The sequence below is a fragment of the Leptidea sinapis genome, chromosome 17 (genome assembly GCF_905404315.1).
Source record: "Leptidea sinapis chromosome 17, ilLepSina1.1, whole genome shotgun sequence".
NCBI lineage: Eukaryota > Metazoa > Arthropoda > Insecta > Lepidoptera > Pieridae > Leptidea > Leptidea sinapis.
Window position 1 is genome coordinate 8,333,306 of NC_066281.1, and position 17,395 is coordinate 8,350,700.

General features: G+C 34.6%; 2 protein-coding genes and 1 long non-coding RNA gene across 5 annotated transcripts in view; 2 read left to right on the forward strand and 1 right to left on the reverse strand.

The window, feature by feature from the left end:
* The window catches only part of LOC126969061 (uncharacterized), a 15,191-nt gene extending 4,707 nt beyond the window's left edge, over positions 1-10,484 (reverse strand). The window contains exon 1 of the long non-coding RNA XR_007730337.1: positions 10,403-10,484. This is a non-coding gene — a long non-coding RNA (uncharacterized LOC126969061). The remainder of the gene's footprint in view (positions 1-10,402) is intronic.
* Positions 819-5,921, forward strand: LOC126969059 (ATP synthase mitochondrial F1 complex assembly factor 2). The gene is made up of 6 exons (XM_050814353.1): positions 819-1,079; positions 1,152-1,345; positions 1,420-1,530; positions 1,608-1,788; positions 1,893-2,008; positions 5,508-5,921. Exons 1-6 carry the CDS (start codon positions 1,013-1,015, stop codon positions 5,646-5,648), a joined length of 810 nt encoding a protein of 269 aa, XP_050670310.1. The 5' UTR covers positions 819-1,012; the 3' UTR covers positions 5,649-5,921.
* LOC126969037 (ranBP-type and C3HC4-type zinc finger-containing protein 1-like) lies at positions 6,136-15,576 on the forward strand. 3 transcript variants are annotated; one of them, XM_050814300.1, is made up of 5 exons: positions 6,151-6,510; positions 6,848-9,170; positions 11,442-11,677; positions 11,893-12,416; positions 13,566-15,576. In XM_050814300.1, the coding sequence occupies exons 2-5, from the start codon at positions 6,853-6,855 to the stop codon at positions 13,899-13,901; spliced, it is 3,414 nt and encodes a 1,137-aa protein (XP_050670257.1). In that variant the 5' UTR covers positions 6,151-6,510; positions 6,848-6,852; the 3' UTR covers positions 13,902-15,576. The 3 variants fall into 3 exon arrangements, with proteins under 3 accessions (XP_050670258.1, XP_050670257.1, XP_050670259.1); XM_050814302.1 differs by lacking the exon at positions 6,151-6,510 and having other exon boundaries at positions 8,966-9,174; XM_050814301.1 differs by lacking the exons at positions 11,893-12,416; positions 13,566-15,576 and having other exon boundaries at positions 6,136-6,510; positions 6,848-9,174.
* The last annotated feature ends 1,819 nt before the right edge of the window (positions 15,577-17,395 follow it).

Genomic DNA, 17,395 nt, shown 5'->3' on the forward strand with positions numbered 1-17,395 from the left:
ATACAGCTGCTGAGAGTGTATAAGCATTGTAACCAAGTATGATATAGTGGGACCCTGAGTCCAATCTAATAAGTTGAAGGGCGAGGAAGTCACGCTGTCGGTTATTATGACCCACTTATGGAGGGTAGTACAGGGGTAAAAGTAGGGTGTAAAAAGTGTCCGTCAAAGTGCGTTAAATTAGGTTGGCACTATATTAGCATCAGGGTAAATCTTAAAAGAAGTGCTAGATATAAAATAACACTAATGCACGTTTTTTGTACTACATTATTTTGTACAACGTAAGTTGTCGAATTTTTAAATAATTCACTACTTTAGTCGACAATGATATTAAAATTCTAACTCTGCGTACATTCGTTTAGTCCACAATGTGAATGTGGACATAACTTTGGGGATCCGGATCACTTATTTTTTCCTGCCCTAAATATGACCGTACTTCTTTTTTAGATAGTTTGATATCCTTCCGTATCCCTTTCCCCATTTCTATAAAAACTGTATTATATAGTATACTTTCCTAAATATATTTATACAGCAATACTATTAAATTGTAAATTATGTATTTTATCTGAAAAATAACAGTTTTCATCTATTTTTTTCTGTAGCAATTTATTTACCTACATGTATCTTAACCATACCAAATATCAAAATTCTCGTGTTGTATATTTTTGTAACGTGATTCGTTTCCTTAACTTAAAATAAATAAAAACACTTTAAAGTAGAACATGAAAGAAAACTTAAAGCGTGCGGATGCATGGTGTGCGAGCCAAGTCCTCCAAAAAGGAGTGAAATTAAAGAAAAAATGTGTATGTGACAGATGACAACTTGAAAAATGAAATGATTTAAAAAAATTAGAAAATTCGTAAATAAAATAAAAAAAAACAATAGAATTATTTTAATTAAGAAAATTTAAAACTCTTCTTATCCAAAACTAATAAGAGAAATATTTAAAACAAATTTCTCTTAATAGTTAATACCACTGATACCTCTTTTGTAACTGTTTATAATAATTAAAATCATGTTTCTTAACTTAAGACCTTTCTTTCATATAGAAAAATCCATATCTAAACATTGCAGATTCTATGGTATGTAAATATAATATGTATAGTATAGTATATTTAACAACCAACTATAAATGTATAATTAATTTGAATCAGCTACGAGGAAGAGATTTTACAGGCGCGCTGATGTAATTCAAAACGATAGGAATTGGGGAGTTACTTTAGATCACCGGAAGTTAAAAACTCCTAATGGACAGTTGTTAACAGTTAATTCAGAAGATCTTGCCCGTGCTTTAGCTGCTGAGTGGGATGCACAGCAAGATATAATTTCACAACCTTCTATGCATTTAGTAAGCATTTTTTTAATTCTTTATCTTGTCATTATATTGTATTAACAATTGTATAATTTTTTAAATATTTTTAGACGGCCTTGTGTAATACTGCACTGGATAACCCTGGCAAGCTAAGCCAGCATGATATTACAAGTTATTTAATTGACTTTTTAGCTACAGACACAATTTTATTTTACTCTGATGTAAGTAAGCCTTTTAATTTTTTTTATACACTTTCCACATGATTTGTTTATAATGATTACCTATATTATATATGCAGGAGGACGAGGAACTTAAAACTTTACAAGAGAGTAAATGGGGAGCAGTGCTGGAGTGGTTTCAAAATAGATTTAATGTTGTACAAGAAGTGGCTGTAGGTCTGCAACCACCACCTGTGCCTGTTGAAACTAGAGCTGTTTTAGCCAGGCATTATCTATCCTTTGATTTTGCAGCTTTAAATGGTAACTTTTATACAATTTACTTACTTATATATAATATTAAATAAATATTAAGTATACATTTATCAGTATGATCCACCTGTTCAATATAACAAAATTTTTACCAGCAATAAATTTTGGAGTGGAAACTTTGAAGTCGCCAATATTAATGCTCGCTTGTGTGGACCGATACTTACAACCAACAGAAGCCGTGATGCTTGCAAGATTAGAGGAAGAGTATCAGGTAATTTGTTTGTTGATGTTGTTTTATTATTTTCGTTAAAGTGGACATAAACATTCGCTTACCCCCTGTAAGCATATGTTCTAGTATTTTACATGATGTTCTTAAAAACTACAAAGCTTGGTGTTTTATAATGTCTTGTGGACATTTTCAGTGAGAATATGCACCTATCATTATAATTTTTTCAGGTTTTATATTCTTCTTAAGCAGCATTAATGTGGAGACATAAAATCTCACCCACAGACTGTCTATATCTTCATACTACTTTCTAAGTTCTCTTCTTCCCGTGTAATTTTACATACAATACATGTTCTTTGTCTATACAATTCTGTGAGCCCACAATCCTTCGTAAGGAATACCATACCAATTATGCCTAGTGCAAAAAGCAACCTACAATTGGCGCCCCTCATAAGAGTAGAGACCTAGTAGAGTGGATGATTTTTTGACTGCAATATTATAAAATTCAGAAGACATCATCATTCCAATACTGATAGAAATGTTTTTTAATTTACTTACGGTCATTCCCAATATACTATCTACAGATAGAGATAAATTACTACTTTCTACTGTCAATAATCTGAAGCTGTCCCAATATACCCAATAAGTCATTCTTATCGTCTTATATTGGGACAAGTGAATTGCAATTTCCATACAAACTTCTATCACTGGTAAGCTATATTGACAGGCAGCGTGTACGGATAAGGTGAGTTACCATCGATAAGTTTATTGGGACAGAAAAGTCAATGATAGTCACGATTTTTATCTCAAGTAAGAAATAGACTGAATAGTGGGAACAGCCATTATAGATGAATTCCTCAAGATTGAAGTTTAATTTTGTCTTGTCCTCCCAACATAAAATAGAGACATCAGTACTTCAGATTTTATATTTAAAACAATGGAAAAACTGTTTTTGCTGGGTTGCACTAACTAATTTTAGCAATAACATGTAATTATGTTAAAGTTGACATAATGTATATGATTGCATATGTTGAGCAAAAGATGTTTTGCACCATTAGCCAAATTTTAAATGATATCATAAATTTAACTGTTAAACATAATCATCCTATCTTCGCCGGTTTAAGCTATTGTTAATGTTAAATGTTAAGCGACCTGTTATAAGTATCAATAAATATTCGATATTGACTTGATATTTCACATTTTAACCTTAACTATGCAAAGGAATACGATGATGCAACACATTCCGTAGTCTATGTTAAAGTCAGTGTTGATGTTAACATTAAATTGGACTTAAAGTTTAAGGGTAACAACGGTTTATTTTGATTTCAGGCGAAACTAAAAGTCCTATGGAAAAAATTTAAACAGTAAAGTTGTAGGTAATAAAAAGATACTACAACTTTTGTTTTTACTTTTTTTTTCACATAACTTTAAAATATGTGCATATTCAACAACCAAAATTTAGGTTTTTTATTTTCATCTTTTCCAAAAAAAAACTTGAAAGCGGATTAAGTATTTAAATAAAACGCTTTTTAAAGGATGCGTGTAATTGTAACTGTATTCTTACATTTTGCGTAAAAGTTATTATTATTTATTTAACCCGATGTTTTGTAAACTCACAGGCTCACATTTCCAGGGAGAACGCAGACCCCCCTTAAAACTACAATAATAATGTTACTTTCGCAAAACCTAATGTAAAAATACAATAACACGCGTTTCAATCAATTATAACGTGTTTTAATTAAATTAATGTGTAATACTCGCGGTTATCAAAGAATTGTAATGAATGATTTAGAATCATTAAATTATGATAGTAGTAGTATTTTCGAGTAGGGTATGCTCTAAGCTCTATGATACGTTAAAACAATCGATTGGAGTAGAATTTTCCCATGGAGAAGTGCATGTGTGAAAAACTGGCCACAAAGTTGAAAGGATAATAATAAGGAGTAACAATTGATAAAACGGTTCCAAAAGAAAACAACTCATTGTGTACAATAAAAGTTCTTTATTCGCGGGGTATATGTTCCGTAAATATGCCGGGAATAGAAACCGTGAAGATGGAACGGTAATTTATGAATTATCGTTCGGATTATAGGGGATAGGTTCCTAAGGGACAAAATAAAGAATAAATATTTAAAAAAAAAACAATTTAATTGAAGTTTTTGACTATGTTAATAATATTGATAGACATTATTGACACACTTTTACACAAATTATCTTGCCCCAAACTAGGCATAACCTGTGCTATGGGTACAAGACAACGATATATTTAATAGAATATACTTACTTACACATTCCATATTCATCATATAAATGATTGCACCTACCGGGATTCGAACCCGGGACCTCTGAGTAGTCAGGGTCACTAACCATTCGGCTATATGGGTCGTCAAACGTATGTTGATTATATATTATCTTCAGGCTTAGGAAATGGTAGAATTTTGTTATTTTTTCTTGCTTCGTAGTTTTTAAAAAGTCCTTGAATTCGAAAATATTGGATTAGATACCTATTGGAATACTTTTAGTAACTTCTTTTACTTTTACTTCCTTAAACTAACGTACACTACAATAATCGATGTTATATAATATAGAAAAAAAAAGATATGTTCTACTAAGATTGAATATAAACCCCACAGTAAACCTTGAAATTTGTGTATTTATAGCAAGCCACACAGTATTCTCTTGCCACGCCTTGGCTCCTTGTTTGTTTACTTCCCTTACGTGCTCGTCGAGCACATATTAAACAAATGGATATTGTTTCGAACAATTTCTTTTTATTTAATCACCCAAGTTCCTGCTAAATGCTGTGACTATGGCTACATATAACTTACGCTCGTGAAGATAAAGAAAAGCTGGCGCGAATCTGTGTTATGCACCCAGAGTTTTGTTCTAATTAATTAAAATGTACATTTAAAATCATATACCTACCTATAAATTTATATTACAATGTACCACATAATGTACACTTTGCCTTCAATGTTATTGTAGCAGCTTATGGTTTGAATTTTTATTTAATATTTGCTAAACACGTCAACCAAAATATTTTCCGATTTTTATCCATAACTTGACAATTTTTATGAATATGATGAGATCAATGATAAATCCTGTATGAAAATATTACATTTTAGTTCGAATAACTACTTGGTCGACTAGATCCTCTAACACAAAAATAGAGAAGGTTTCATTGTTGGATGTGGGTATACCTATCAAAAGTCTCATACAAAAACATTCGACTAATACCAAACCGATTAAGAGTTATAATAATGAAATTCAGCTCAACTCCATGCCTAATTTGAAATGCTATTAACTGCAATTTGGTTCTTTTTATACATTTTATTGTCACAATAACGTTAATATGTAACGCAGATTGGCGCGAAAATGAGATAACATATTCAGTAGGTAGGTAGAACAATGACAGTTTCGAAATTTAAACGCAATAATATTATTATTTTTCTGATAATTTTATGACCATTGAAAGTATTTCCGCTTTGCAAAAAGTTGCTACTATCTTCAGTAGTAGCAAAATTTATTGTTTTTTATGTAACAGTTGCGCCGATGGGGCAGAGTTCCTTGGGCTCATGAGCTGAATCAAATGGAGCTAACAGCACGCGTTGCTGCAGCCCTTCTTATTGTACAGACCTCGACGGACTACCAATCCGCTAAGGAGAAGAAAAAGGTTTCTGTATAAAGAAAGTCTATGTAACGTACCTACTTCTGTAGTATACTTTAACCCCCTTATTCATAATAGTCTGCTAACTTAAAGCATTGCTAATTCTCACTCTGTCTTCTTCTATAGACCTAAGTCAGAATGAGAAAAAACACTCCTAAGCGGCTGTTTAAAGTTAGCGGACCATTATGAATAAGGGGGCAAATAGTTACCAGACATTGCTTACGACTTAATGTCGATGTAATGAATGTATAGAATCATTTTATTGAAAATAAAATAAATGAATCAAAATATTGTTCGTGTTTTATTAAAAAACAATCGTATCCTTACATTGAAGAGGGAAGTTCCTAATTTAGTGCAATTCTTATAAACTTCAAGACGAGGTCGCTGCTGATTCAGAATGTTGAATTTGTAACTACGTAGCTCAAACTAAAATAGAATGTGACTAATGTAATGCATTAAAAGTTAACGAGTTTTTTAGATAATTATTATCATGTCGTTAAGTGTAGTGTTATTTACATTAACGAAAAGAGTTTAAGAAATGAGTGTATAGAAATAGCGAAAACGTAAGATCGCGAAGATGAGCTAAATATAACATTCAGAACGAATCAGTGCGTCGCGGCGCCGTGCCCGTGTCCGACCAATGTGTCGATTGTCGACCTCGCTTTGTCAACACTCTTTGTGCTTATGATACAAGGTATAACATATACCAAATCATATAAAATCCCTTTCAATCTCAAAATTATTTGAATAGAAGTTTCAAGAAACACGTGATTTGGAGAATGTTGCGTTCATCTGAATCTTCGTCAAATTACTCGAGATCGAGGTTAATATGATCCAGTTTTGGCTTTTGCCCTCTTAACTACAGCTGTTTCTTTGCTTTGTAAGTATTGATAGTTGGTAAATAATAATAAATTAGAGTTTTTGTGGTAAATAATAAAATAGTAGATATAATTTTGTTACCTTTGTGCGATTGTAATGCAACTACTTTTTGTTGTTGTTTTAAATAAAATAAAATAAAAATACTTTTTAAGTAATACTTCATAAGTTTAATAAGATCATTATGTATGCAATATGTGGACTTAAAACAATCGTATTTTATTTGATTATAGTAAAATTTTCTCAGTGACTTTGCACTAAAATTACAAATAAATTCTAGATGACACTTTTCCCAATATAAACGGACGAAATATAAATTTGTTTAATTTTTTTATCTTCAGGGGTAATGAATATTGACGTTGAGACAGCGGCGCCACGCCCCCGTCCACTATCTGCTGGGATATGGACATTGTTTTCATGGATGCGCCGATCAGAGAAGTCTTTGTCCCAAGAAAGTATCTCAAGTGTAGGGTCTGACAGAACAGCTGCTAGCTTTGATTTCTTATCCCCTGGACAATATAGATATTCTCGAGACCCTCTTTTAATATCACCAGCTCCTATAACTGATTCATATAGAAAGAGGTTACATGAAAACAACCAACGTAGAAAACGCGAAAGAGATATCACACTACACCGTAAATACGGTTTATGGAAGGAAGAAGGCGCAGGATACGACGGGTTTAGTTTGCCTCCACTTCCAAATAATTACAATGAAGCCGGTGAAAAGAAAGTAAGGTGTCGAAGAGCTGCGAGTGAGTGCCTTCAGCGACGCTCTGCGTATGTGCCCGGAAAACGAAGAGCACCGTTACCACCTTTATCTACTACATCGAAATCATTACCACGTAATTATAAAAGAAAGCGTCCAGCTCCTAAGCCACCAGTTAACGAATTACTAGAAAATACGCAGAATACAGAAATAAACAACAACGATGAAAAATTGTTTAAAGTAACCGCTACCACATGCGAGATAGATACTCCGGATAAAGCAAGGGATTCAAATTTAGAAAAAATAAAAGATCCTGGACAGCACAAAGAAACTAAGGTGAAAGTCGAAAAAAGTTTTATCAGACAACTCTTTGAAAACAAAAAAAGAAGTTCAGCTATAGAAATTCCACAGGTTCGATTACTACCTAGTATAAGTGAACTAGATAAAGAAGCTGCTGAAATTATAGAAATAAATAAATATCCTCGAAATTATAACAGTCATAATAATCAAGAAATGGCTGGAGAGATGTGGATGTGTACCAAATGCTTAAGAAAATACAATATGACAATAAAAGCATGTGTGTATTGTGTGTCGCAACACAAAAATACTTCAAGTTTATTCACTCAAACTGATCATGTATCAAGTAGAGTTGATGAAACTAAAAATAAACTTAAAGTTAATGATAATAGTGAAGAAAAGGAAAAACTGAGGGAAATGTTAAAGGAATTAAAACATTCCTTACCTAAAAAACATATAGACTCAAAACTTAAGTGCCACAACTCTATTAATAAAGAATCGGTCACTACAGAAGCTGCGACTTTAAGGATAGGTTCTCCAGCAGCTGACAAATTAGTGCCACAGCAAAACATTTTAACAAATAATAATAACAATAAAAATAATAGTATAATTATATCCCTTGATGTTGGTGATCCAAAAAAGGGTGATACCGAAAATTTAAATAGCACTATGCCTAATAGGGATAATACTTTATTAGAAAATACCAAAATAGAACCACGACTTGTACCTAAAATATCAAGTGATGATATAAATCGGACTACAAAATCAGGAGCTTCCACTTCTTCAGTCGAAATAACATTCCCAATGAAAAATCATCTAAATTCTGTTAATTGTTATCAAATCAAGGCGTCACCAGAAACTGTCATAACTTCTTCAAAAATAAAAACTGAAACTGAAATAATAAAAAAAGGTTCTTCAGATGCTATAGCTAATAAAGACTTTGGGGTAACAGCAAGCGAAATAAAGAAAACAAGTGAACAGACAGCAGTAAAATTGAATTGGTTAAATGGCCCAAGTACCAGTACTAACCAAAATTTAAATACCCCATTGAAGATATCATCACTCCTTAATCCAATATATTTGCCTAAATCTAAAATATTAACAGAAAATCTCTGTACATCACATGCTATCGCCACAAAACATCAAATTTCAACAACAGGAGCAGTAGAGAGTAAACAAAATAATTTGCAAACAATAAAAGAAAGAAAAGACGAATCACCAGTAAAAAGTGAAAAAAATCCTATTCACAATAATGAAAATCTGTGTAAACTTGCAACTCGTAGAGATTTAATAAACCAATTAGAACTTTCAATTGCCAAGGGAGATGAAAAAGTTGCTGCAGAAGCTGCTTCGAAATTAGCGAAACTAAGAGTGGCGTGTTCTGTTTTATCATTTTCTTCACAAATTGTAGCTGAGCCCTCTACATCCAAACATTTCGTATGTTTTAATACAGAGACGCCTGAACCCGCAACAGTTCACCAAAAAGAAGAATGTGAAAATAATTTGTCCAATTGTCATGACAAAAAACCAAATGAAATAATTAAATTTCAGCAGTGCAATTCAACCCAAAAAGATGTATGTTCAACGAAGGAAATAATTATTGAAAATGTCACCCGAGGCAAAACTTCTGCAGCTAGTCAAACTGAACAAGTTAATGTTTCGTAAGTACGTTTCTTACAACTAGTCTAGTATTAATTACACTTAAGTTTATATGCTTAAGGGGTATCTACGAAGGCCGTGGAGAGAACAGATTTATAGACATTATTCTAAACAGCATAATCACAAATAAGATACAATTTTGGACTTAGGACCCTTCATCAGCGTTTGTTGCAGTTATAAACTGCAACACTGGTTTTCACAAGGCCCCAAACCGTCAAACTCAGCACGAATGACAATTATTACAAAAGATTCGTAATATTGTAAGCTTAGTTTAATGTATTACCGTAAAAGGTTTAAACAGCATTTTATTTATTTATTCATAAGGCTGTATCCTTCTGCATGTTAAGGGATGGACAAAAACTTTGTTGAGGCCATGATGGTACTGGAGATGCCGAATATACTGGCTAATGGACATGCATCTGTCGGAAATCATTCATTACTGGCTTCGGAAACTTGTACCTACCATCGAGTACTCTATTCAGAAGGTCGCGTAATAGTTTTAATTAAAATATAATCCCCCACGTTGCGGTTTTCAAGTAAATTTCTTCCACGTACTATAAAGCTGTGGAATGAGCTTCCTTGTGCAGTGTTTCCGGGTACGATACGATATGGGTGCCTTAAAAAAACGCGTACACCTTCCTTAAAGGCTGACAACGTCCTGTGATTCCTCTGGTGTTGCAAGAGAATGTGGGCGGCGGTGTTCACTTAACATAAGGTGACCCGAACGCTCGTTTTTTAGTATCAAATACGGTCCTGAAATTACAAACGATGGCTAATTCTGTCGTCATTCGGAAGGCAAAGAGAAATTGACTTGGAAGAAACTGGGGGATATACGTAATAACTGTAATATAATGAACTCACTTGGGTGGTATATCGCGGACGATGCAACATTCTAACACCTATTGCAAGAGACCAACCAGCAGGGGCGTGCATATCATGTAGGCAATTAGGCATTGCCTACCTTGTTATGAACCTAAATAAATATAATGTTAAACAATATGTTATGTTTTTAAAGTGATCACCCTCACTTCTAGGATTAATACACAAATAAAATTTGAAAAACAAAATTTTATGAACGATGCGGGATTCGAACCCACGACCCCCGGCGTTCCGTGCCGGTTCTCTGACCAACTGAGCTAACCGTTCGTGTACCGCCTCGTTATAAAATTCTGTTTGCTTTGTTCAACTCTCAGGTTGTGGCTTCATCTACTGGATCTACTTTACAGTTGATAACCTGCTCAACCCCAATATTTGCATATTAGGAAATTGACTTGAGATGTCGCTCTTGTAAATCTAAACAATATGTTATGTTTTTAAAGTGAATCCCGTATCGTTCATAAAATTTTATTTGTGTATAATGTTAAAGTTAATTTCGTTTAAATCGGTTTCATTATCTTATAACTATACTTCTATTGAAATTTTTCCCCACACATAAATTTCCTAAAAACCTACGGTAAGCTATCTACAGGCTCAACTACGACTAGTTAGATCTACAGTGCCTACCTTGCTAGAAAACCAATGCACGCCCCTGATGGTTAGCAAGGATCACTTACATCAGATGGCATGTAAGCTCGTTTCTTTTCCTTTGTCATAAAAAAAGTGTGTGTGTACCTACATATGTACTTACGCAATAAGTTATACTTCTTTTTCGTAACAATACAGAAACCCTTGAAAAAAGAAAAGAAATTAGTCCTCGTGCCGTACACACGTAGGAAGTACAATTTGTAATAAATTTATTTAATAAGTATCTTATTAAATAAAACCAATGAAAATATTATTAAACCACTTCAAAAGAAGTACAACTTTGAAAACTTAATATATATATATTAATTAGCATTTTTGTGTTTCGGTCTGAAGGGCCCCGTAGCTAGTGGGCAAATGAGACTTAACGTGCCGCTCAGAATTTTTGGGTTTTTCCAGAATCCTAAGCGGCACTGCATTGTAGTGGGCAGGGCGTATCCATTACCACCAGCTAAACATCCTGCTCGTCTCGTCCCTCAATGTCATAAAAAAATTTAAATTATTGTAAAAATAAAATGAAAGAGGTATCGGTTTCTTAATTAAAAAAATATTATTATACCGCATAATTTAGTCTGAAGTATCATACAATGTCTAATGTCTAGTTGACCAGCTAACGTCAGGTTGTCGAATTTTCGCGCGCATTGTAAAATTGACTTTAACAATAATTTTTCCCTAGCGCGCCAAAAGATGTGTAACTTCAAAAACAGTTAGGAGTTATACGTACCTACTATAACAACACAATTTTTTTTCAGCATTTCTATTTGGATTGAAGACAAAGTCGCAACTAGAGGTCCAATTTTACTAAAAATATCTCGACACAGTACGTTGAAAGATCTGAGACAGATAGCGGAAAAGATGTTGGGCTTAGAGAAACGATTACAAAGATGGATAGTGGGGATAACTCTATGTATAGACGATACAATAAAATTGGATACTGTGGCCGGGAAAGATTTCAAAGCACCTTTTTATTTATGCGTTGTAGAATCAGGTAAGCTGTTCATATAATTTTCTTGTTTATCGTCACTTAAAATTATCTATTTATTTATTTATTTATTTAAGATTACCTACAGAAACTACAACATACATTCCACTATAATTACAACATACTTAAAAAAATGATAATTGCGATTCTACTTACAGGCAATCGGACATGCATGAAACATAATTTTATAAAACATATTATCTAAAACATTTTTTTTCCAGAAAACAAGAACCAATCAATTGGCCAGAAGGAATTTGGATCAGAATCGAATGAAAATGCGACAGCAATAGAAACAAGTGGACCTTCATCAATAAATACTTCAAGAGAATTTTATAATGAACTAATTAAGTTAGAACAGCAAGCTATAGTCTCGAATAGTGACAGTTTTGAATGTGAAGTTTGTATGGAAACATGTGGCGTTGGCAAAGGTGCGGTTCTTCGCGACTGTATCCATACATTTTGTAGAGAATGTCTTGGTGATGTTGTGCGACACTGTGAAGAGCCAATCGTGTCTTGTCCAGCAATCGGATGTCCGGGAGTACTACAGGAACGGGAAATACGTGCACTAATTTCTGAAGAAGATTATGATAAGTGGTTGGCAAGAGGTTTGGCAGTTGCCGAAAGTGGTACTCGAAATACTTTTCACTGTCGTACCCCCGACTGTACTGGTTGGGCATTCTGCGAACCCGGAGTTCGAAAATTTCCTTGCCCTGTTTGTAAACACACAAATTGTGTACCTTGCCTGGTAAGCAAATTATGGTTTTTATTTTTAAAAATCCTAACATCGAGTAGGTAATAAAAGACTGGCAAAACTTTTTTTTATTATGAAAATAAGGGACGAGACTCAGACGAGACAGGACGTTCAGCTGATGGTAATTGATATGCCCTGCCCATTACAATGCAGTGTCGTTTAGGATTATTGAAAAACCCAAAAAATCTGTGCAGCACTACAACTGCGCTCGTCACCTTGAGACATAAGATGTCAAGTCTCTTCTGACCATAATTTCACTGGCTACAGCGAACAAACTGACTGAAATACAGTAATGTTCACACATTACTGCTTCACGGCAGAAATAGGCGCCGTTGTGGTTCCTATAATCTAGCCGGCATCCGGTGCAAAGGAGCCTCCCACTGATAAATAACTTACATTATGCAATGAATTATCATTTCAATCATATAAAAAATCAATAATTTGAGCTATCGCGGAATATGATTTAATCCCAAAAGAAAGAAAAATCACATAATAATATTAGTAAGTAAATGAATACGCATTATTATTGTTATTATTAGTTATTTGTTTATTGTTAATTTATTGGTTCTTTTTACACGATTTATTTTAACTTCACCTGTATGTTTATTTGTTTGTAACCGACTCATTTGGGTGCGATTTTGACTCACATTAAACGGCCAGATTTCTTTTAAACTTCGTAGATTTATCGAGGTCCGATGACAATACATTAATTTGATAAAATTATAACAATTTGTTATGTTTTTAAAGTGATAGCCCTCACTTCTAGGATTAATACAAAAACAAAATTTTATGAACGATGCGGGACTCAAACCCACGACCACTGGCGTTCCGTGCCAGTGCTCTCGTAACTGAGCTAACCGTTCGAGTGACGTATCGTCATAAAATCTTGTATACTTTGTTCAACTCTCAGGTTGTGGCTTCATCTACAGGATCTACTTTGCAGTTGATAACCTGCTCAACCTCAATATTTTGCAATATTTTTATTTGTGTGATAAAATTGATCCATTTTTCAATTTTTTAATCTATCGTTTTTCAATTTTTTAGGTCGGTTTTCTATAAAAAGCGTTTTTTTTTTTGTAATAGTGAGACTTGTTGACGTTTATAGGTTATGCAATAATTATGTATACTTAATTATTATTGCAGGCAGTACACGAAGCGACTACCTGTGAGCAATATCAAAGACAATTGCACGAAACGGTTACAGCAGCCGCTGGTAACACTCAAACCGATGAGGGTACACAAGAACTGCTCAACTCTCTCATCTCTCGTGGCGAGGCCCTCGAATGTCCTGAATGCAAGTCTATCATAACAAAGAAATGGGGATGCGACTGGGTGAAGTGTTCAGCATGTAAAACAGAAATCTGTTGGATAACAAAAGGACGGCGATGGGGCCCCGGCGGGAAAGGCGACACTAGCGCCGGCTGTCGTTGCGGCGTTGATGGAAAGCGTTGTCACCCATTATGCGGCTACTGTCATTGACTACAACTAAAATCCTATTTAATCTATTTCCCGGTTACATTATCTTTGGGCCTGTCGATGACGTCACATAGTCGCTTTGTTACGGTGTGCAAAACAAGCATCACTAAAATAGGACATTATTATTAATAATAAATAAACAATGATTTATTTTATCAGTATTATAGATTGATGTAAAGATGTCGTCAGTCGTGTTGTGATTCTGATTATTAGTATTATAACGATGAAAAATTAAACGACCTGGATTAAGTAAAAAAATTTTTTTTTCTGGCAGTACAATTATAGCGAAACAGACAACAGAAACTACAGAACTATTAAGAACAAAAGTCAAAAGGTAATAATGACAACTTCAAAAACAAAGTAGTAGACGGTAATGAAACTGCAAACCGTACTGATGCAACAGGACGAGCGCGAGGAGTTGAAAGGGGAACGGGAGAGGGTTTCACACACAGAGTACATTTATAGGATAGTTTCTTGTTCCAGCGAGGTCCAGAGATAATGTTGCTGTGTAGAATTAAAATTATTCTAGAATGTTGACGAGCGGACTTATGTGTTAAGCTGTATTGATTAAATGAATTGGTTTAAACAATTTTATGCTTGAAATCCTCTATTAAAGATTCTGAAACAGTTAGCTTACTGCTAACATTAAAAAAGCCAGTCCTAGTAACCATTACATCATCCAAACGAGTGTTGTAATGTTGTACTGAATTTCAATACAACACTCGTTTGAAGGATGTAATGGTTACTAGGACTGGCTTTTTTAATTTAAGCAGTAAGCTAACTGTTTCAGAATCTTTTATATAGAATTCATATTATGGGTGTAGATAAAGTTTTGTATGCAACTGTTGATAATTTGGTATTAAAACACTCATCTGATACTATTATTACACTCGGTTTCGCCTCGTGTGATAAACCCACATTCGTGTTTTAATACCCCTTATTACACAACAGTTGCATAAATAGGTAACTATTGTAGTTAGATAAATCTAGCATAATAGATGTCATTTATTATCAATCACTTCACATATTTAGTCTTAGCCTAGCTAAGGCGTAGTACGGTTCTGAAAAAGAGTGCAGTTTGTGTTCGACAGTAGCGGAAATTCCTCAAATTTTCAGATTTTTTGAATCTTGTATCGAGGAAGGTCAGGTCAAATTTAAGTAAAACATTTACTAGGTTTTTAGTTTTTATCGAACACTAGTTCAATTGTTCTATTCGTCTAACTTGAATTCCTAGTAAGAGACTATGCTAGGTTTTTGGATATCTGTGTGAAAATTTTACGTAGTAAGTCTCATAAAATTGTCATGTGAACTACTTAGATTATTTATAAGTCTGCTGAAAACGGCGAAAAAAAAATTTCGGTTAACTGTTAACCTGTATTTTGTGCAATGCACGCACTCTAACACAAAGTACTAGGTGTACATATCGCGAGTGTAAGACGTAAATTGTCATGCGCACTAAAGTAATAAACCTCGCCTGTTTTCATGCGTTGTCTAACAGCACGAGGCTCTGTCTAGACGTATGAATTATCTAAGCTTTTAATTGATTAAATATTTTCGTACCAGTTAATGTACGCATCCGTATAATCATACTTACATTCATAATTTATTTAAGTAGGTAGTTTACCGCTAGGCTTAACAGTCTGTTACTCAATCGCCGAATAAACTTTTTTCAATCAAAGGTTGGTTTTTTTCTTAGTCATCCAAACACTACAGTCCGACAACTTCGTGCGCGACCGTCTCACGGGGTGACAGACGGTGGCGGGGACGGGGTACTAAGAAGTCAGCGGGTAGCGACAGTCTCACGCGTTGCTCTTCCCCGCATCATTTACCAATGGTAGGCTCCTTTGCACAGGGTGCCAGCTAGATTATGGGTACCACAAGGGCGCATATTTCTGCCTTGAAGCAGTAATGTGTAAGCATTATTGTGTTTCACTCTCAAATACGCCGTAGCTAGTGAAATTACTGGGCAAATGAGACTTAACATCTTATGTCTCAAGGTGACGAGCGCAATTGTAGTGCCGCTCAGAATTTGGGCGGTACTGCATTTTAATGGGCACGGCGTATCAATTACCATCAACTCACCTGCTCGTCTCGTTATTTATTTTCATTAAAAAAAAACCCCACACTATAGAAGGTATGTCTAAATGTATTGTCATTATCCCTCCACTTCCCGCCCATCATCTACACATCTAATGATCCCATGCTTTTCGACTTTTTATCGGAAATTGGAGAGATTATGAAAGTGAAATCGTCACGCTTAACCCTATTGGTTGCGGCGGCGGCGTGTACCACCGTCTCCTTCCCTCAAATATGTACGACGGGAACGACGGCTGGTCCTTTCGTTTTGTTTTTTTTTCAATTATTTTAGAAAAAAAACCGACTTTAAAAACTCAAAAGTATAAAATAACTTAGAGATGATATTTAAAAAACCTCTTACGCGAATCTCATACATTTAATTTTAATAAAATACTATTATTTTGTATGTGTTTAAGTCGGTGCTTGCCCGCTTGGGTTGTTTGGTTCTAGACGAAGCTATCCCGCACAAAGTCACGCGTAGCGAGTGTAGATACCTGCAATTACATTTGGCTTGGCACCGACTTCAAACCTATACAAATAATAGTATTTTTTTCTTATTAAATGTATAAGATTCGCATAAGAGGTGAATTAAATTAAATCTGATCATAAATCTCAGCGTAATAGGTGTACATACATAAAAAAAATTGAATTGAGAACCTCTTCCTTTTCGAAGTCGGTTAACAATATTGCGATATATGTATACATACTGTTCTGCCACACTGCGCAGCAGTTTGTCGCCAGTAATTCTCTTGTTTCGCATCTTATGTCTCCAAACCAATAATATGTTTAAAATATAATATTTTTTTGGACTGTCCTGCTTCCCCGGGGCGTGACTCATTGAAAAATAGATCTGCTTGGAATGGAACATTTTATTGCGATGATTTTTTATGATTTCAAATGTGACCTTAAACCAGACGAGTCATTTGATCGACTTATAACTATTTAAAGAGTTCCGGCACCAAATACCTGGCTCCGCGGGCTATTGCTTCAAAACGACAATGCGCTCGTCCACTCAGCGGTCGAAACAAGGGACCACACCTAAGGAATATCTTCTTTTTATTAAAAAAATAAAAAATGTACCGAGGCTGGTGGAGGGTACTTTGAACAGAATAAAATTGGCGTTGGTGGTGACTCTGGACATAGCGAAGGCCTCCGATCGGGTGTGCCACAAAGCACTTATAGCGAAATGCGAATTTCAGTATAGATGCGGGTTCTCCCTGCATCTTCTACCGCATTTATCACGTGGAGTGATCACAAGATTTTTCGGTTCGGTTGACATACCAGTAGCCGAATTCCACCCCCGTACATTTATTATGTACGTCAATAGATATACAAAATTCCATCCACACCATGTTGATGTATTTTTTTTATGGAATAGGACGACAAACGAGCGTACGGGTCACCTGGTGTTAAGTGATCAC